The sequence below is a fragment of the Rhinopithecus bieti genome, unplaced genomic scaffold (assembly GCF_001698545.2).
Source record: "Rhinopithecus bieti isolate Rb0 unplaced genomic scaffold, ASM169854v2 scaffold_3527, whole genome shotgun sequence".
Classification (NCBI taxonomy): domain Eukaryota; kingdom Metazoa; phylum Chordata; class Mammalia; order Primates; family Cercopithecidae; genus Rhinopithecus; species Rhinopithecus bieti.
This window is the reverse complement of record NW_016804488.1, coordinates 849,281-871,869: the sequence shown is the minus strand read 5'-3', so window position 1 is coordinate 871,869 and position 22,589 is coordinate 849,281. Positions and strand designations below refer to the sequence as shown.

Here is a 22,589-nt window from a genome sequence, read left to right as displayed (position 1 = left end):
TTTTTTAGACAGAGTCTTGTTCTCTTGTCCAGGCTAGAGTGCAGTGGCACAATCTAGGCTCACTGCAACCTCCGCCTCCCAGGTCCAAGCAATTCTCTGCCTCAGCCTTCCAAGTAACTGAGATTACAGGCGCCTGCCACCACGCTAAGCTAATTTTTTGTATTTTTAGTGGAGACGGGGTTTCAACATGTTGGCCAGGCTGGTCTTGATCTCCTGACCTCATGATCCACCCAGCTTGGCCTCCCAAAGTGCTGAGATTACAGGCATGAGCCACCGCACCTGGCAAACATCACTGCAGACTTTTAAAAAAATAAAAGAAATTATAACTGATTACTATGAACAACTGTAAGCCAATAACATAAAATAGCATATTGACTGAAATGAAATGGACAGATTCCTGGAAAGACACAAAACACTGAAACTGATTTGAAAGAAATATAGACAATCTAATAGCCCTACGTCAATTAAACAATTGAATTAATAATAATAAAAAAACCTACCCACAAAGAAAAGCCCAAGCCCAGAAGCCTTCACTGGTGAATTCTACAAAACATTTAAAGAAGAGCTAATACCAATTATTCACAAACATGTCCAAGAAATAGAAGAGAAGGGATCACCTCTCAACTCATTCTATGAGGTGAAGATAACCATGATAACAGTACCAGACAAAGACATTGCAAGAAAAGAAAATTGCAGACCAATACCTGCCATAAAGGTACAAAAATGTTCAACAAGATACTAGCACAATAAAATCAAGCAATATATGACATGACCAGGTAGAATTTATCCCAGGAATGCAATGTTGTGTTAACTACCAAAAATCAAAAATATACCATATAAATAAATACATAAACAAAAAACATATGATCATCTCACTAGATGCAGAGAAAGCATTTGGCAATATCCAACACCTTTCATGATTAAAAACACTCCACAATTAGGAATAGACAGAAACTTCTTCAACTTCATAAAGGGCATTTATGAAAACCTAGTTACCATTCCACTTAACTCACACAATTCTATAATTAGAAATTCTTCCAACTCTAGAAATAAAATCTGCCCAATTTTAATAATGGACAAAAAAATCTGAATATGGATTTCTCCAAAGAAAATACACAAATGGCCATGAAGCCTATGAAAAGATATTCAACATCATTAACCATCAGTGAAATGTAAACAAAATCCACAATGAGATACACACTAAGGTGTGTGTCACATCCACTAAGGTGTCTATAATCAAAACAGCAGATAATAACAAAGGTTGGGAGAATGTGGAGAAATTAGAACCTTCATATACTAATGGTTGGAATGTAAGGTGTGATCACTTTAGATGACAGGGTAGCAGTTTCACAAATGATTGAAACATAATTCAGCAATTTCACTCCTAGGTATATGTGTAAGAGAAAACATATCCACAAAAAATGTGTATATAAATGTTCATAATAGTATATTTGCAATAGCAAAAAACTGGAAATAACCCCAAATGCCCATCAACTGGTGAATGGACAAACAAAAATGTGATATATTTATACAAAGAAATATTTGGTAACCAAAATAAATTGAGTACTGGCATACTGTAACATGGATGAACCTCAAAAACATTGTGCTGAGTGAAAGAAGCTAGTCACAGAGGGCCACACATACTACGATTCCATGTATATAAATTGTCCAAAATAGGCACATCTATTAGAGATTGAAAGTACATTAGGGGTTGCATATGGCTGAAGGGATGGGGATTTTGAGGAGTGATTGCTAAGTGACACCATTTTTCAGAGTAATGAAAATGGTCTAAGGTTGATTGTGGTGATGAATGCAGAACTCTGAAGAAACCAAAAGCCACTGAATGGTCCTGTTTAAATGAGTGAATTGTGTTGTGTGAATTATATCTCAATAAAACTGTGGGAAAGAAAAAGATATGCTTAACATAATCATTAGGCGAATGCAAATTAAAACCTCAATGAGAAACTACTACACATCTATTTTAATGGCTAAATTGTATGTTTTTCAAATCTGATACTACTAAGAGCTAAAGAGGAAGTACAGCAATAGCAATTCCTACAGTTGTCAGGAGGATGCAATTTGGGAAACATCATAAAAGGTTATAACATATTTAATTCTAGTTATTTATTCATGAGTTCATGTGCCTGGCGTACTGAAACCTCTAAAGGAAGTCCTTAGATTTATTACCCTCCACATCCCTAGAGCTCAGCTCAGCGATCCTTGCTGAGTTGCTGCTAATAAATATGCCAGGAACTGGATTGAACTGGAGCTTCAGTCACACACCTAGACACCAAATCCAGATTCTGTTCAATCATTAAAGCCTATAAAGGAGGCTGCATACAAATGCTGAAGCCATGATTTGGTCCCAAATGGACAGAGTTTGCATGAAGGCAAAGCCCACATCCGGGGCTTTGTTAAGCCGTGCAAATCCATTACCAGAAGGGTGCCTGCACATAAGAGGCACACCACGCAGGTAGGCCAGATCAGTTTGTGATGAAAGTAAAAGAAGATGAATGGTGGTCATTACTCTAACTGTATACATTGAGAAATTTTTTATATACTAAGTCAAGTCCTAAAGAAAAGATAAATGTGTCCCATAAACACACAGTTGTTTTTTTTCAAGCCAAGATAAAACTCAAAGTTTTTTGCCTCTGACCTGTATTTACTTGCCCTCTCACTATACACTCACATCTCCTCACTAACTTCAGAACCTTGCTATTCAACTTTTAAAACAAGGGATGTCGAATAAGGCTGGTGTCATTGTTCCTCCAGCAGAAATGCAGGAAGCCATTTTGTACTTACAGTAGCCAGGCAGATGTCCTGCAGGCCTGTGGTTCTGCAGCTCTGACTCAGTCCCCAGGGCAACGTGAGATTTCTTGTTGGAATCTTGCAAGAGCATCAAAAACACCTTTTGAAAAAAAAAAAAAACAAAAAAACAGCCAGGTATTATTTTATGTTTCTATACACATCGCATTTCTTTTCTACTGCCTCAATTGCCTAATCTGTTGTGACAACATATGCCAAACACACCCTATATGTTTCACTTAGTCGTCCATTTAATTGACATAACTCTAAGACTACCTAGGTCTCAGCAAAACAGGCTACCCATAGAATGCAAAGATGAATGAAACTTGGCTGTGAACTCCCAGACTCTCACCAGCTAGTGGAAGCTGGTCAAATGCATAGGCAGTGGTAGGCAGGGAGGGGACAGATAGTAACACAGTGTATCCAATTCAACTTATGTTTGTGACTCACTGTACCAGCATCTTAGGAATTCAGAGGTGAATCAGACAATAAAATTGCAGTGCTCAGTTTACTTACAGTAGATGGGATCTCATGCATAAAAATGCCCATTAAATGTGTGCTTTCCATGGGCTATGATATATGATGTCACTAAGGTAGTTAATTAAATAACTTGCTTGAAGTCACTTCTTGGTTAGTAGTGGAGGCAGAAGTCCAACCTCAATTTATTCAAAGCCAAAGACTATGACTAAAGTAGCAAAATTAAGGTGGGAAAGCAGAAGTGTGAGCCAACACAAAGGGAAATGAGGTGAGTTGGAGACATCGAGTCCCTTGAGCTGCACCTGGATCGCTGGCAGGGATTTAAGGAGTGATGGAAAGAGAATCTCTAAAATAAACACTGGGCAATGCACAAGAAGCATAAAAGTCAAGGAGACATAGCCTTGCAGCAGTACAGTCCTAACTGCTGGAGCTCCACTCTTGGCAAGATGTGGGCCAGCTCTGTGTCTGCAGGCATCGGACTGCACCACCCAGAGTGTTGGCCGTCTTGTTGTATTAATAAAACAGAGATGATGATCACAGTATCTAACGTTGAGTAGATGATGGCTATAAAGTACCAGGCATAGACTCTGGAAGCATGCAGTAAGTCTTCTGTTATTCATGTGGTTAGCCAAGGTTTCCTGAACGTCCTCTGTGGGCCATGTACCAAGCTAGGCACTGTGCATTGCCACTCTCTCCCTTGGCATCATCTGTGCAGGAGCTTCCATCACCCCTTCCTCTGCACATATCCATAGAGATATTGCTCCCTGGCCCTGGCCCCTCTCCAAGTGACTCTTGCTGGGCCAGTGTCACTGTCCATCCAATTGGTACCTCCCACCCAATGCACTGGGTAGTGAAGTCCAATACCTGCATACACAGATGTCAGCCCACACTGAGCACCCTGCCTCACTTTTGATTTCTCTACACAACCTCACCATTCTGATTCCTCTAAATAAGCAAAAAGGCATTGGCTGTCTCCAGATGTTCCTGAGGTGCTCCCAACCACAGAGAAAGATGGGTGAAAGCACCAGAAAGAAGAAGCCACGAGCAAGCAAGCCTTCAGGAGAGGCATGCAATATCTCTGCACGTGGTTAATTAGCAAAATCCTACTGAGCAAAATCTGCAAGCATAGCACTAGTGAAAGGTCAGATGCAGCTACCTTCATGTGAAAGATAACCCTTTGTTGATTCCCAGTAAGACTCCAAGGAAAAACTGCAAACCTCACTACTGTTGCAAATAATAACATGAAGAATAATGATAAATAACATTTCTGAGTGTGCGTCAGTCATGTGACCTTGGACAAATTATTTTACCACTCTATAACTTAGTTTCCTCACATGATAAATGGTAATAAATAAGACATATTATAGGATTGTTGCAAGCAGTAAATGCATTTATGTATAAAGTTATAAAAACGATGCCTGACATGTAGCATGCTGGCAATGTCTGGTCTTAACAGTAGCTAGATAAGGATGAGTAAGTGTAGTAGGGTGTATGTGCTATGTTTCGTCATGTAATTCTCAGATCAATCTGATGAGACAAGTACTATTATCCTCACTTAAGATGAGGGCATTGAGGCTTAGTGCAGTAAGTCTTCACCTAGTGCATTTATAGGGAATGAAATAGGAAACAATAGAAATAGTGAAAATCAAGACTTATTCATTGACTAAAGATTTTCCTTTACATCTTATTCTAAATAGAATTTTCATTTAATGGTCACGTTTAACTATGATTATATGAAGCATACCTTGATAACTAAGGAATTAATGATAACACTATTCATCTGCCCTTTTTAAATTTTCCTTTTCTAACCCCTCTCATAAAAGGCCATAGTTGCATGTGGTGGGGTGGAGGGTGTGTGGGTGTGTGTGTGAGTGGGTGTGTGCAAACATGTGTGAATCTGTATGCACGTTTGAATGCACACATTTGTGTGGGTGTGTGTTGGAGGAGGAAACAGAATAAGGACAGAGTTTTTGCCCTCAGTGATCTCACAGATCAGCAGGAAATACAATCAATTATGGTATGGCACTAAGTATCTGGGTACAATGTGTCTGAAATTTCTGGAACGTTGCCTGTGAATAGTGAAAGGCAAGCCTAAGACAATCAGAATTTTATGAGTGCCATCAAGTAGCAGCTTACCTTAACTACAGGCACGCCGTCCAGGAGGTTCTGAGAATTTGACAAAATGTCAAAGTAGCCCAGTTAACAGAGAGGGCCAATAAAGGTTACTCTTTCCAAAAGCAATATGACATTGATCACTGTAATCAAACATTTGGAGTCTTGATGGTAGACTTTGCCTTTGTTATTTTGCACTATAATTCTCACGCTGAATCACACAGTTAGGCAACAATTGTAAAGCTCCCCTTGGCAAGTATTTCAGGTAACCCTAGCATTCAGAATAGAACATTACCTAGGGATTTAATGAAAGAAAACTTATAAGAAGGCTCCTAACATTTCACTGACTTCTGGACATAGTATTTCCACATTATACCATTTTACAGTAAGTCCTCACTCAGCATCATCGGTAAGTTACTGGTCACAATGGCAACTTTAAGCAAAAGGACATACAGCAGGTCCTCAAAACAATGTCATCTCATTCAATGCCATTTTGCTATAACGTTGATGAGGGAAAAAAATTGTTTTGCTTAAATTTTTAGTTTCCAGGAACCCATTAACAATGCTAACTGAGGTCTCACTGTATTCCTTCTTATCTGATACATACTTTCCAGCAATATTTAAATCACTATTTCTACTGAAAGGCATTCTTCGGGTTTTTTTAAAGTAATTCAAATAAAGAAACTTAAACTCTGTTTCATCTCAACAATTATGAGGAGATGCAAAATACTGCAAAAATATTCTCACTGAGATTATAAAAGTCCTGGTCAAAACATATAAACAATCCTCCAAAAGAGATAGAAATAAAGGTTAAGCAACTGCATAGGAAGTTATCTGAATGCAGGCTAAACATCTGATGTCCTGGCTACACTTTCCAGTTTAAGAAGAATGCTGCGTTTGTGCATTTAGTATGGAATGACATTATTTATACATACGTCTTCCTCCTCTTTTGGTGGTATTTTCCATCATTGTAACTGAACATAGGCCATAGGCCAATTCAAATGGACCAAATAAGACCTACACCTTCCGACTTTCATACAAAAGAAGTAGAATATTGTTTTCAATCTTATCTAATGTTTTGAATTTCACTGAAATTACAAGCTTCTCAAGTCAAAGGAAAATCAAGTTGGTCAAACTACTCATTAATTTTTGGGTAAATTCATTACACAAAGTAAATAAGAATAAAATAAGAAATGATGAAATTAAGTCTCAAGGACACTAACTAGCATGAAAGTAATTTAAAATGCAACAAAAATATGGCTTTAAAAGCAATGCCTATGGCGTATCTATTCTTTCTTTTCAAGGGACAGTAAATTCAAAAAAGTTTTGGGATTCTTCATTTGAGGATCTACGTCTCCTTAATTTAAAAGAGCTTCGAGGTCTAGGCATTTATGACAGCCCAGTGTCATCTCTATACTGATTGTGCTATCAATCTCTCAGCCATGAATCCTATGCCCCATCCTTTTGGGTTCTCTGTTTAAAGGGTATTGTCAAGCAGCATGAGACCCCAGATATGATCTACACTTAAAGTGTCAGTTTGATGGATTGTGTCCTGGAGATGGTCAGTGCAAGGTACTTTTTTGCTTAGATGCTAGAGAAATTTATGAAGCTCACCAAATTTTTGTAAGACAAGGACAATGGAACCCAGCTGAGTGATGACTTGAGCAGAGCAAGAATTTCCAAACTTGACCTACATGTAACATAAGATGTACTCTTTCCGTTTCCCCAAAGCAATTGTTTTTTAAAGAAGCAGAAGATGAAAACACATGGACAACTCAGATGATAAGAAACACTAGAGGTACTAGCAATTGCTCTCTAAATATGGGACCTTGGGCAGGGCTGTCCCCTGACATGCTAACACAATGCATGCAGCAAGATTTGTTATTTTACAGGAGCTTGTATGATTTCCTATCACTGCTGTAACAAATTACCACAAATATGGTGGCTTAAGACAATGTATTTAGTATCTTACAGTTCTGGGGGTCAGAAGCCTGATATAGGCCTTATTGGGCTAAAATCAAGAGAGAATACACTCCCTGGACTTTCCCAGCTTCTAGTGGCTGCCAATATTGTTTGGCCAATGGCCCCAGCCTCCATCTTTAAAGTTCATCTCTCCAACTGCTGCCTCATCATAACATCACCTTCATCCTCTCTGACTTCCTCAATCCCCCTTAGATGTATCCTTTTGATTACATCAAGTCCACCCAGATAATTTGAGGTATCTCCTGTCACAGTCCCATATGGGTAACATTTACAGGCTTCAGTGATAAGGACGTGGACATCGCTGGGGGACCATTATCTAGCCTATCCTAGAACTATCACACCGTCAACACACCTTTGAAACAAGGGCTGTTGATTTGAGGTGTCCCTGGAGACTACAGAATAGTAGAAGTTGGAAAGTAGTGTAGAAAATTTTGGAGTCCAATACAAAATGAAAAAAAAATCCAGTTTCTGATTTTTGGTCAACTCATTATCTTTTTGGTCTCTTAGTCTCTCAGTTTGCTTATTTGTACAAGGGGAAGATTAAAAGACATAAGTTATAAAAGGTCAATTATAGTTCACACTCAGGCTCTGTGACATCCTACAAGACCTTGTTTTAAACAGAGTGCAAAGAGTGGGTCACAGCACTCCAGTGGAAGGGCTGATAGCACAGTCAGTGTTTACAAGACACCAGGCTGTCTGCATAAATGCTTAGACCCTGAGGCTGCTCTGAGGTAAGAGGACCTTAGCCCCCAAATGAAGAATCCTCAAAATATTGAATGTATTGTTCTTTAGGAAAAAAAAAGAAAACAACAACAACAAACAGGATGTCACATAAAAGAAAAAGGAAACAACTTCTCAAAAATTACCTGTTTCTTTCTATTCCTTCTTCCCTCTTTCTTCCTTCTTTCCTTTTTTTTTTTTTTTTTTTTTTTTTTTTTTGTAAGGAAGACACCGGTTTAGGGTTTGGGGCCAACACAAAGTGGCAGCTGGAGTGGGGCAGGTTCCCACAAGAGGGCATGTGACCAGAGCAGCAAGCAGCGTGGAGGCCTTGGAAAATGAGCTGCACACAGGAGGACTGAGGGAAAAGGTAGCATAGGAATGAGTAAGTCGAGTTTCTTGGTATCAGAGAAGGGCGGTACCAGTAAGGCAAGAGGAAACACTAAATGAATGCTACGTAATTGGATTGGAATTGGAGATGCCATGTGGAGTTGAACTCCTAGTTTTCTATTTATGGGCAGAAAGAGAAGCAAAAATAGAGGTGGATCTTTTACTTTATCCATGAGGGAACCTCAGAGCAGCAACACCCCAGCCATCATGAGTATATTGAGCAGCCAGGATTTCTTGGAGAAATGGCTGATTCTAGAGCCAGGGCTGGGAAAGAATGGTAATCCTAGAATCTTGTAGAAAGGTAATCTTGTTTTGTCAGGAAGCAGGAAAATGCTCAAAGAGTAGGAGGCATGAGTTAAAAGGCACAAAACCAGCATGAAGGACCTCCCACTGGCTCAACTTGGTATGACATGAGCCTCAAAGTAAATAATGACTCTACTGAATTGTAACTTATTGAGTAGAATAGGATGCTATGAGTGGCTCCTGATATAAATAGGTCAATGGAGTAAAGAGAGAATTCTTTCTTACTGGACAATGCCAACTAAAACACATAGAAGGAATGATGGAATTAGAAAAATTACCACTTGGCAAGTGCCATAGTAATAATTTTTAATTCTGGCAATGAACATTAGAAGATGCTGAAACAGGTGGGTGAGAAAAGTGGAATTTAGAGTCTCAAAATATATCCTCAAGAAAAAAAAAGAGAGAGAAAAGGAAATTAACTTAAGAGTGGGAAAGCCTGGCAGATACCACTTTCCACTTTACCTGGGATAAAATATCACCCCACTAGCCATGGCGCAGATCAGCCTTGTGCAGCAGGCAGCTAGGAGCAGTAGGACACAGCATCACCCCTGGAGTATGCCAGCTAAAAATGCATAACCTGACCAATCACAGCAAAATAGGGCAAACTCACATTGAGGCTCATTGTGCAAAATACGTGCTCTGGACTCTTCAAAAATAGTGAGGTCATGAAAGTCAAGGAAACTGAGGAATCCTTGCAGACTGACAGTGACTAAAGAGGCACACAGCTGAGTGCAGCTGGTGATCCTGGACTGGATCTTTTTGCTCTTAGGGACATGAGGGGCACAACTGAAACTTAAATGGGCAAAGATTGTACAGGAATTCTTTTTTCTTAAAAATCGTTCTTAAAAAAAAAGTCAAAAAACAAAAAGATCAAGCCCTACATCTGAGGCTCAGGCTTGACCTCTTAATGCTGCGTAGGATGGGGCAGCCGAGTTCATGCACCCGAGGAACTAGCATCCAGAACCTCCTTGGCAAAGGTACAAAGGGAACCCACTAATCGTATTTAGCAAGCTGGAAGGAAAGAAACTTCCCATCTCAGGCAGGCTCACCAACCTTTCTAAAACATTACTAAAAACTTCAAAATTATTTTTAAAAAATACACTGCAAAAATTTACTCTGTTTGCATTATGCCAGAAAGTTTTGTCTTGGCTTCAGAGATTGCTGCAAGTATATTCCATAGGCAAAGCTAAGTCTTCTAGCTCTCTATGGTCCCATTCCACACAAAGTAAACATTGTAACTTGCCAGTATTGTCCTTAGGTCCAAGCACTGGAGTAGAAAGTACAGATGCCTTAATGAAACTGGTAACTATCGTGATTCCATTTTAAATCTTAATTTCACTAGCTTGTAGTAAAGTTTTGGAGATAATATTTTATAGTATGTGTATTGCAGTTTAGAAATAAAATATGCTTTTTAGCTGAAGAGCTAAACTGGAGAGTTAATTGGCAGGTCCTCCTCACTCCTGTTAAGTCATCAGGCAAAATGCAGATGAAGGAAGAGAAAAGCAGCCTCAGTGTTACAACAGCCATGCTAACTCTGGATCAATAACAGACATGAGAAAGGAAAGTCAATGCCCGCCAAGTGTGAAGAGACAAAATTGGTTGAGATAGGCATTTTATAGCCTCTACCAAACAAAAGAAGGTTCTCCAAAAGCCCCAATCTTTTTCCAGTTTAAGATACCTTTCTCAAACAGCTCTAAATATACTGTTCATATTTTGTTAGATCTTATATACATTGTATATATTCCAGATTCTTTGTCCATGGTTGCCCTTAGATAATTTCTTTCTTAGCATCTGTGTGTGTGAAAGATGTGGAAAAAGAGAGATATGTAAAATCTAGTAAATCAATATTCACTTACGACCTATTATGTGCAAAGCACATACTAAATGTAGAAAGTAGAAATTACTGTAAGCAATTGAAGAAACATGTGCTACATCTCCAAAGTAATTGAACAACTTGTTCTGTTGCTCCTCCCTGACTTACGAGGAGTTTTTGCTGTTCTGGGGGTGACTAACAGCAAGAACATGAATCCTGAATTTAAAAAATTGCAGAGGCAGGTTACATGGAAGAATTATTCTTTTCAGAAGGTGGTGGGGATGAAACTCCTCTATACTTTGATTGGAGTGGTAGTTCTACAACTCTATACATTTGTCAAACTTGTAGTGGATTTTACTGTAGGAATTTTACATATGAAGGACATAAACATATATTTTTTAAGAAATGAAGGCAAAGAGGAGAAAGACTGAGATATTTCTGAAAGGAATATGAATGGGTAAAGTACAAATACAAATATTTTGTAACAGAAAGGTGACTATTAAACAGAAATAGAGATATTTAAGGAATATAGCATAATACGGTTTGGATCTGTGTCACCACCCAAATCTCATGTCAAATTGCAATCCCCAATGTCCAAGGTAGGGCCTGGTGGGAGGTGACTGGATCATGGGGGTGGAGTTTTCATGAATGGTTTAGCCCCATCCCCCTTTGGTAGTGTGTAGTGAGTGAGTGAGTTCTTGTGAGATCTGGTTGTTTAAAAGTGTGTGACACCTCCCCACTCTCTCTCGGTCCTGTTCCTGCCATGTAAGATGCCTGCTCCCTCTTTGCCTTCCACCTTCCATCCCCAGAAGCAGATGCTTCTTATGCTTAAGAACCTTAAGCCGAGTAAACCTCTTTTCTTTATAAATTACCCAGTCTCAGGTATTTCTTTACAGCAATGTGAGAATGGACTAATACATAGCATAAAAAGAATTTTTAAAAGTTATTCTATAATGCAAGGTATACTGTAACATTAAAATATAGACAGATTAAAATACAACAATGTCTAATCTGAAAATACACCACTGCACATGTGTTTTGGATATAAATAGTAGAAAAATATTGATCAGTCCTCATATTTATGTCACAATCTAGCAATATGTAACCTGCACTCAGTGTTAATCATATGATTTGACCTAAACAAAAACTGTGTGTGGAAGATAGGGAAGATAAACCTACTGTAGGGAGGAGAAAAATGAAGTTAACAAAGAGTTCTTAAAACTCAACAATAAGAAAACAAGCAGCCCAATTTTTAAAAAGTGGGCCAGAGACCTAAACAGACACCTCACTAAAGAGTATATTCAAATGGCAAATAAGAATATGAAAAGTTGCTCCACATCGTATGTCATCAGGAAAATGCAAATTAAAGCAGCAGTGAGATACCTCTACACACCTATTAGAATGGTAATAATCCAGAACCCTAACAGCACCAAATGTTGGCAAGAATGGAATAACAGAAGCTTCCATTCATTGCTGATGGAAACGCAAAATGGTGCAGGTACTTTGGATGACAGTTTGGCAGTTTCTTACAAAACTAAAGACACTCTTACCGTATGATACAGCAATTGTAGTCTTAGGTATTTACCCAAGTAAGTTGAAAGCCTACGTCCACGCAAAAATCTGCACACAGATATTTATAGCAGTTTTGTTCATGATTGCTAAACCTTGGAAGCAACCAAGATGTCTTTCAGTAGGTAAACAGATAAATAAACTACGGTACATTCAGCCACTGGAATATTATTCAGTGGTACAATGAAATAAGCTATCAAGCCATTAAAAGACACAGAGAAAATTTAAATCCATGTTACTAAGATAAAGAAACCAAATTGAAAAGGCTACAAGGGTTGTATGATTCCCAACTCTGCAACATTCTGGAAAAGGTAAAACTACAATGACAGTAAAAGTATCAGTGGCTGCGGCTGAGGGCAGGAAGGAATGACTAGGCAGAGCACAAGAGAATTTTAGGGCAGTGAAACTGTTCCATATCATACTATAATGGCAGATCCATGGAATTATACATTCATTCAAACCCACAGAACGTACAACAGCAAGAGTGAAGCCCAGTGGGCTGGATGGTGATGTGTCCATGTCAGTTCATCAATTGTAACACATGAGCCATTCTGCAGGGATGTTGATAGTGGAGGAGGCTGGGGGCAAGGGAGGTAGAAGGACACAGAATGCACAAATTGTGCAATTTTGCAATTGAGCACAAATTGTGCTCAATTTTGCTGAGAATCTAAAACTTCTCTTTTAAAAGTTTTTGAAATTAAAATAAATGTGGTGCAGCCTAAGTGATTTGTTCAGGTTGCCCCTGACAGGAAGTGATGAAACATAAATGCAAGTGTCAATGTTCTTGTCCTGACTCCCAGGCCCTTCCCATGGCAACCATGGGTTGAAGAAGATACGGGGCAGCAGGCCAGTTAGGAAATCCTAAATGTGACTAGAAGGCACTGGGTTTCTTTTGAAATGATGAAAAGATTGAGGCACATGAAAAAAAAAAGCATCTAGGACACAAATGCGTGTTATCATTTTGGGACTCTGTCATTTGACCCCGTCACAGATCTTCAGGGTTATCCCCATGAACCCAGTAATCGCACTTCTGGGAATCAGTCTATGGAGAAGCTGGAGGACCCTGTTCTTCGGTCTTGTATGGTCTCAATGGCAAAATCAAAACTCTGGAAACAACCAAAGTGCCTTAAAGCAGGGAGGAGAGGAACTACATAAGGACACATTTTTATAAAAGAAATTATGTCACCATGAACATCATGACTATAGGAAAATAAAACTTGTTCAAGATAAATATTGTGAAATGGGTAACTCATGACTATAGGAAAATAAAATTGTTCAAAATAAATATTGTAAAATGGGTAACTCTTGTTTAAAAAAAAAAAAGGTATATGCAGTGAGATTTCAAGACTGGTTTAGAATTTGGGGCATGGAAGGACCGAAGTACAGCAAGCTCTTAACAGGCCTGAGCTCTGTAGAGATGAGAGTGGGGAAGGGGCAGACATCAGAAGGAGAAGCATGGACATGGGTCTGGGGGAGGTGGGAGGCTGGGCCTGTGGCTGGTGGGTGAGGAAGCAAAAGGGAGCAGCCTCAGGTTGCACACCCAGGTTGCAGCTCCAGCCTTGTCATCTGTGAGTGCCTGCAGGAGGCTTTCCTTGGTCCTGGGGCACTCCCCGGCTGGGGGTCCTCCCAGGGCATCTCATGCAAGTCCCTATCAAGCGGAACGAATGTCGTCTGTCTGTGTGTCACGCGCTGCACTAGAAGTTTCTTCCCTTCAACCCTATGTTGTGGTTCCTTCCATGATTCCCAACCTACAGGTAAGGGTGCCAAGATAGGGGAGTCATTCTGCAGTGAGAGAGCACCATGCATGATCAAGAATGCAGAGCACTCCCCGCAGCCCTGCAGGCTCTGTCCAGGCCCAGCTTTCTCAGCATCCCAGAGGGTGCAGGAGGAAACATGGAAATCCCAGTTTCTATTCCTAGGTGGAACCTATCAGACATAAAGAATTCCTTGTATTTAAGACTGGTAGGAGCAACGGTGGCCTCTGTGGCCACAGTGACAGTTCTTTAAGTTCTAACAGGTTGCAGCTTTGTAGAGGCCTAAGTAGATTTTTACATTGATTTATCTAGTTTTTACTAAAATAACACTTATAAAGGAGATAGTGGCTTTAAAAGATTCTGCAGATAATATGAGTAACACAAGCACAGCAAACACGAAACAGCACAGCTGACACTTTCTTACTTCTGTGGGCTCTTCATTTTAGTCTCAGATGTGACTAAGAACTCAGACAGACCTAAAAATTAGGGAGGAAAGCAGGATGTAGGCAGGAAGGAGGAAGGGAAGCAAAAAGAGAGAGGTAAGGAAGGAAGGCAGGAAAGAAGGGAATTACTAAGAAGAATACTGAAGAATTTTATTTACATGTGCTGTGGTTCTGAATAAGCCTCTCCCTAAATGTACGTTTTACCTTGAGATATTATTGATCAGTCATATACGCCACAATAATTAACAAAACATTTTAAAGCTAAGCATCTACCCAGGACATAAAGGCTCTCCTCACCAGTTTTTTTTTTTTTTTTTCTGTGATATTTAAATTCATAAAATATTCAAGCAAAATGTTCCACAAAATTTCACTCTCCTTAATAATAAAAATTAAGAGTATTACCAAGGTTTTCTCTTTTATTAGCAACAAGCAAAATGCCACTTATGTAAAGGGAACACCCACTCTTCCTGTCGCATGTGTTTAATTGTAAATCAGTAAATATATTGGAGGTAAACACTCATTATTTCACTGATAAGTGTGCTTGATCCATATTCCCACAGGGTCTTCCTCCCTGCCCTGAGAGTCCAGTGAGCTTATGAATATGTTCAATTTATCTATACAAGATGCCATACAACTAGTAAACAACAGGATTAACCTGGTGAATGATTAGAGAGACAGACATGAACATAACAAGTCTGGGCTTTTTTGACAATTTCTCTTTATAATCCAAAAAAAATTATTTTATTTTTCTTTTCCAAGTGACCCAGGATGGCAAAACTACCCCCTGGAAGCAGCACCTCCTTCTGTCTGTAGGGAAACTGACTCATGCCAGCTGACAGCTCTCAACTATTCAAACGATTAGCTTCCCATATCATATTTGGACTTGTTATTCACATTTAAGGAGACAGTGACAACTGTGGTGCCTGACATAGCTGCATTCAAGTACAGTGCTTTAGTTAGCGGCAGGTCTGTAAACCTACATCTGACTCATGCAATCTGGGGAAAAGAGGCTTAGGAAATTCACTCTTGTTCTACATTGGCCCAGGGAAGACTGCTGTCTCCCAAAAATTCCTGGAGGAAAGGTATCTTTTGGGGGTATAGATGTTATTTAATTCTGTGGTAACTCCAAAGCTATGGCAGCAACATCTCATGCAATCCCACTATAAGTGAGAAAAGCCATTACCATTTTTGACAGATTTGTTCCAGGAATTTAACCGTTATTGTTACTCCTTGGGAAACCATGCAAACTGTTCAGATTTTTCCATTTTAAAGATCAAAAGCCTGGTGCCAGATGCGGTGGCATATACCTATAGTCTCAGCTACTTGGGAAACTAAAGTGGGAGGATCTCTTGAGCCCAGGAGTTCCAGACCAGCCTGAGCAACACAGTGAAACCCTGAACATATATATATGTTTTATTAAATATGTGTATTATTATATGTAATATATGTATATGTATGTATATTATATGTTATATATGTATATTATGTGTAATATATGTATTATTTTATTAAATAATAAAATATTATTTATTTCATGTTAAAAATATAGCTGGATGAGTCTTTGGAAAGGTCCAGCACATCATTCATTTAGAAAACATTTATTAAGCAACCACGAGTGCCAGCAACTGTCCTGGGCACTGCTGGTACAGAGGTGGGCAGAAAAGATACAAGCACTGACAGATCTCAGCTTCCATGGGAGAGACAGAGATGCATGCATAATAGGTTGGGAGAACTGTCATGAAGAAAAGCTTCAGAGTGCAGTGAGGGCGGGTGGGGGGAACACGGAACAGAATTGATGCTGAGGAATCTGGGAATCCACTGCAGAGGCGCCATTCATGTCGAGACTTGAAGAATGAAAATAGGAGACAGCCAGACAAGAAAAGATGCAGTGATCGCATCCTTTGGCTTTAGAAAACAGCTCATATTCATCATGTGTGTTTATTAGGCTGCTTTTTGTTTGTCTCTTGCACTCTAACTTGCTCTATTAAAATGCAGTGGGAATTTATGGACTCCAGTTCTGATGATGCATGGAATACAGAACATCAAACACAAAGGCATGTGCTCGTTTAGAGAACTTGACTAACTATCAGAAACCCTAGGTCTAAGCAGAGCTCACCATTTATGACCTTCGTGATTTGAGGTAAAGAAGTTAGCCTATGTGAGCCTCAGCTTACTCAACCTTAAAATAGGGATAATAAGTTACAGAGTTTTGGGGGAACCAAATACATTCTATGTATAAAAGCATTTTGTAATTTTTTTTTATGTTTCACAATCTTTTATGACTATTTATTCCAGACAAAACTTGTGATGGGGGCTCTCTACTTGGGACTACACTGATTTATCATACAAAAGATTGCCTTTCCTTCTGCATCACTAACCCAAGGAATCAATTCCAAAACACAACTGAATGTTCAGACTTTGACCTTTGCAGATGTTTTAAAATTTTAATTTGCAGCACTTGATTTTTTAAAAATCTGCAACATTTTATATAAATAATAGTAATGCAAAATTAAGGCTCAAATACTGCCCACACAGAGAGCCAACCTCAAGAACCCCAAACAAGGCTTGCCTTACGTTGGGTCACACAACACAGCAATGTCCTCCTGGAGGAAATGCCTATTTCTGCCTGTCGTTAAGTGTACTCTATGAAGAACCTACATGGAGTAGTCTCATCCACCTCAGATCCAGGTAGAGAAAAGTGGCACCTGGGGGATGGGAGCTCACCAGGCATCTGCAGTGTTCCCGTGCTAAACCCGCTCACATTACGGATACCCAGCATGGGGCCAGAGGCTTCCAGACAGAAGCAGAAAGAGGAGGGCAACTCTACATAAAGAATTACAACCAGCAATCATCCACTACTGACAGCTGTTTAAACACCTCATGATTCTGAATTAAAGACACCAAGCTTCTCAACTATAAGAATGCTAAAAGAGGCCGGGCGCAGTGGCTCACGCCTGTAATCCCAACACTTTGGGAGGCCGAGGCAGGTGGATCACGAGGTCAGGAGTTCGAGACCATCCTGGCTAACACAGTGAAACCCCATCTCTACTAAAAATACAAAAAATTAGCCGGGTGTGGCGGTGGGCACCTGTAGTTCCAGCTACTCAGGAGGCTGAGGCAGGAGAATGGCGTGAACCCAAGAGGCAAAGCTTGCAGTGAGCCGAGATCGCACCACTGCACTCCAGCCTGGGCGACAGTGCCAGACTCCGTCTCAAAAAAAGAAAGAAAGAAAGAAAGAAAGAAAGAAAGAAAGAAAGAAAGAAAGAATGCTAAAAGAATGCCATTTCACTTAAAGGACAATCGTCACCTGTCAAGCGTGTTAAGTTCAGTTATTGGTGTCTACTATGCTACCAATCAGAACCCAAATGTAAATAAAAGTGCACACTTTTCTCCGTCCCCTCCCCTTTACCCACATCTCTTCATTTAATGTGGAATGGCCAAAAAAGCATAAATAATTAAAGCATGCTTCAGTTTTCTCAGTACCTCTTCTAAGGTGGTGTCTGAGATCCCATAGCCCGTCAGGTGCAGCTGACGCAGGTTCTCATCCAGGGCCTGGAGGAGCCCTTTGAAGCAGGCCTTGTCTGCGTCCTTTGGAATGGCATAGGTCAGCTCACTTCCACTGCTGTCTTTGAGAAATGCTTGTGGAATATAGATCTTTATCAGGGATGTAACACGAGCCATGTCTTCCCGATCATGGGCCTCCAGAACAGAAAGCTATCCATTAAAAAAAAGGAAAAATGAAACCAGTAAGGAATGTTAATCCATATATACATAAATTGATTTCATGTATATCCATAAGCAAATTATTTCAAAACTCCATTTCAAAGCTTAAATGAAATATCACATTTAAGCAATAAGCATCTCCATGACATCTTGTATTTTTTTCTTTCTTTTTAAAAAATATAAATCTGCAGTGATAAACCTGGTGGGGCCACACCCATATGCCCCCCAATATGCCCATCTTAGCTACTGGGCATGCCATGGCCAGCCTCCAGGGGTTTGTATTCATGAAGTGCCCCCCCATCCCCTGGGAGGGCCACAAAGAGGTCCTGGGCCTAGCACTGAACGGTAGAAAACTGGGTTGAAGGGAGTCTTAAAAGGGAGACAAGAATTCTCAGTCAAAGAAGAAAGGAGCCACCTGGGGATGATGACGTTCATGCTGAATTAGAGAGGAAACAAACAGGAACCTTGACTCAGAGGTGAGGGAAGACCTTTCGTGGGTCACCAAGGGTCAAATACAGTCATCAAGAGTGGAGAGGTGACTTCCCACACATCCTGAATCCCAGACACAGAGTCACTGCTGCCTGCCCTCAGTTGACACAGTTAATGATGACTACAGAGGTGACACAGGTTTGACCTCCCAGGCCAGACTCCACTTGCTCTATCCCCTCACTACGCTCTTGTTTTCTGGCAAAGTTTTAGCCTCCAGGAGGGGAGTATCGTTGTCAAAAAAATATTTCTAGGCCAGGCACAGTGGCTCACACCTGTAATCCCAACACTTTGGGAGGCCGAGGTTGGTGAATCACCTGAGGTCAGGAGTTCCAGACCAGCCTGGCCAATATGGTAAAACACCATCTCTACTAAAAATATGAAAATTGGCCAGGCCTGGTGGCATGTGCCTGTAGTCCCAGCTACTCGGGAGACTGAGGCAGGAGAATCGCTTGAAACTGGGAGGCGGAGGTTGCAGTGAACAGCAAGACTCCAAAAAGAAAAGAAAAGAAAGACAGAGAAGGAGAGAAGGAGAGAGAGAGGGAGAGAGAGAGGGAAGGAGGGAGGGAGGGAAGGAAGGAAGGAAGGAAGGAAGGAAGGAAGGAAGGAAGGAAGGAAGGAAGGAAGAGAGAAAGAAAGAAAGAAAGAAAGAAAGAAAGAAAGAAAGAAAAGAAAAAGAAAGAAGAGAAAGAAAGAAGAAAAATATTTCTAGAATACCTAGGTCATGCACTTCCTGGCCCTGACACTCACAGCAGCTCCTGTTATCCTTCAGGTAATTCTGACTCCTCATGTATTTTCTATTGGCAGTCAAAATGCATACTTGGGTTCCCAGAGGCTTGCTCCCTGCGCAGGCCTGGGGGCACGCATTTTGGCATGTGGGCCATCGTGCAGAGAAGACCTCCACTGAGACATTACTACTATGTAACTGTCGTCACTTGTTTCTCATGCCACAGACAGGAATGGGACTTCAGTGAGATGGAACGGTTGCACTCCTTACCTGTCTCGTGAGTGTCAGGCGGAGCCCCTGGCCATGCTCCTCCTTCAGGCAGAAGGGAGGACCGCAGCACCTGAGCCTCCCGTGCTGGAGGATGGCCACACGGTCACTCAGCGCTTCGGCTTCATCCAGGTGGTGGGTTGTGAAGATGATCGTGCGGCCTGGGTCCAAGAACAGGGCGCATCAGGACCAGGAGGACAAAGGCCCCAGGAGGACCTTGCCTCCTTTCCTCAGGATGGTAGATCCAGGGCACAATTTAAAGATCCTCACCAATTTTCAAACTGAAAAAAATTGAAGTGTGTCCTGCAGGAAGGACTTAGTCAAGACCACTTTGCCAATTCAAGGCCCTGAAACTCGCTCCTCTACAGTAGTTCCCACGGATCTCCCATCCCCACCTCCATGAATAAAAGTGGGTGCTCTGCCAGGCACGGAGGGTGAAACTGTGGGGCAAAACACAGAGTGGTTGTACACAGTCCCCTGTTCTCTCTGACTTACAGGCAGATCACTGCATGAACAGAGAGAATACATTTAAAAAAAAAAAAAGCTGGGTGGATGTCTCTCTCCTCAGATACTAAAGTCCTCTCTTGCCTCATTTTTTTTTTTTTTTTTTTTTGAAAGGGAGTCTCACTTTCTTGCCCAGGCTGGAGTGCAGTGGCACCATCTTGGCTCACTGCAACCTCCACCTCCCAGGTTCAAGCAATTCTCCCACCTCAGTCTCTGGAGTAGCTGGGACTACAGGCGAGCACCAACACACCTGGCTAATTTTTTTTTTTTTTGGTACTTTTAGTAGACACAGGATTTCATCATGTTGGCCAGGCTAATCTTGAACTCCTAACCTCCGGTAGTTCACCCACCTCGGCCACCCAAAGTGTTGGGATTACAAGTGTGAGCCACTGTGCCTGGCCTTCCTCATTCTTCTTTGGATGACCAGGGAGATGTATGTAGGGAGAAGGCTATATTTTATGGAAGTGCAATTGAATAAGAAAATCGTAGCACTGGGTTAAAGCAGAATTCAATCATAAAAAAGAGGTCTGAAATGACCATGGTATACATTGATACCCTTTGGAATCAGGGATGATGTGACCACATGTATTCATTCTTCCAAGTAGCAGCATCGGAACATGCAGTGCCTCCCTGGAAAAGCTAACAGCAGCCATGACTCACAAAGAGGAGAGTACGTTGTGGGTGACAGGCACAGGAAGCCAGGGTGGAGGGAGACTTGGGTGTTCCTGGCATGAAAGACATCACTGAGCCCAGTGGGCATGGCCTCCTTTGGCAGAAACAAATACTAAGTTCAAATGTTTTCTCTAAGCATTCTAGCATCTTGTCAAGTTTTACAACTTTTGCTTGGAAAGAAAAAGCCTCAGATTTAGCTTTAGCAGAGTAGAGGCCATAGAAACTAGAAGATATTTTGGTGAAGTTGATTCAGTTATGTAAAAATATGTTGCTGCTTTTAGCTTCAACACTCCCCATTGGCTTCCACTGAGCCCCATTCAACCTGTTCCATTTTAATAAACAGAAAGAAACGCGTCGATTGATTCTTGTTCCAAAGGTAAATATTCAAAGAGAGAAGGCTAAACATGGCTTTAATTCTACTCAAGTAAATGTTTGAGGTGGTGAATATGCTAATTACCCTGATTTGATCATTACACAACGTGTTCATGTGTCAAAACATCACACTGTAACCCATACGTGGAACGTAGATGGAGCTCGAGGCCATCATGCTTAGCAAACTAATGCAGGAACAGAAAACCAAATACCACATGTTCTTACTTATAAGTGGGAGTTAAGTGATGAGATCACATGGAGACATAGAGGGAACAACACACACAGAGGTCTACCAGATGGTGGAGGGAGAGGGGAAGAAGAGGATCAGGAAAAATAATGAATGGGTACTAGGCTTAATACCGGAGTGATGAAATAATCTGTACAACAAACCCCTGTGAAACAAGTTTACCTATATAACAAACCTGCACATGTACCCCTGAATTTAAAAGTGAAAAAATGAAAACAATAAATAAACATATACAATTATCATGTGTCAATTAAAAACAAAATACAAGTAGAAAAAACAACAGTAATAGAGGAGACAGCTTAAAAGACTAAGCCTTTCAATACATTAAAAAAAAGATGCATTTACAAAGAAACTATGGAATGTAGAAGAGCAACAGAGCTTGAAGGTCCACAATGACCAGTTCTTGTCACATATATGTCCCCGTCCCCAAGTCCAAGGCCAAGCTCCTTGCATGTTAGACCTTTGAGGCTAAGAAAAGTTGCTTAATCCCTGATCTAGGATTAAAGGCAGTTTAGATACTCTGATTAGAGCTATCATGTAGTTCAGATGATATGTTCCCATACAATGAAGTCTAAAAATAAAAGTCAACTAGAATCTAAATTCCCAAAAGAGAAGCAAAGAGTAGAATGGTTGTTGCCAGAAGCTTGTAGGGTGGGGAGCCGGGAGGGAGGAGAAGGAGGGAGATGTTAGTTAAAGGATACAAAGTTTCAGCAACACAAGATGAACAAATTCTAGAAATCTATTGTACAGCATGGTGACTACTGTTAGTAATAATGCATGATATATCAGAAAATTGCTGAGATTAGATCTTAAGTGCTCTCAACAACAAAAGGTAAGTATGTGAGGTGATGCGCATGTAAATTAGCTTGATTTAATCATTCCACAATGTATGGGTACATTTTTCCCTTGGTATCTGTGGGCCATTGGTTCTAAGACCCCTGAAGATACCAAAATCCCTAAGTAAAATAGGGTAGTATGTGCACACAACCTAAGTACATCCTCCCATACACTTTAAATCATCTCTAGATTACAGATAATACCTATTAATAATATAATGTACATACCATTTAAATAGTTGTTATATTGGGAGGCCGAGGTGGTGGATCACCTGAGGTCAGGAGTTAGAGACTAGCCTGGCCAACATAGGGAAACCCCGTCTCTACTAACAAATATAAAAATTAGCCAGTTGTGGTGGTACGTGCCTGTAATCCCAGCTACTTGGGAG

The 22,589-nt window shown here is 40.6% G+C and overlaps 1 protein-coding gene across 1 annotated transcript in view; it reads right to left on the bottom strand.

Annotated features, from left to right (window-relative positions):
• ABCA13 (ATP binding cassette subfamily A member 13) overlaps positions 1-22,589 on the bottom strand; it is a 503,546-nt gene that overhangs the window by 228,076 nt on the left and 252,881 nt on the right. Inside the window, 3 exon segments of the mRNA XM_017868548.1 lie at positions 2,803-2,908; positions 17,850-18,080; positions 19,573-19,730. Coding sequence (XP_017724037.1) covers positions 2,803-2,908; positions 17,850-18,080; positions 19,573-19,730 — 495 coding nt within the window.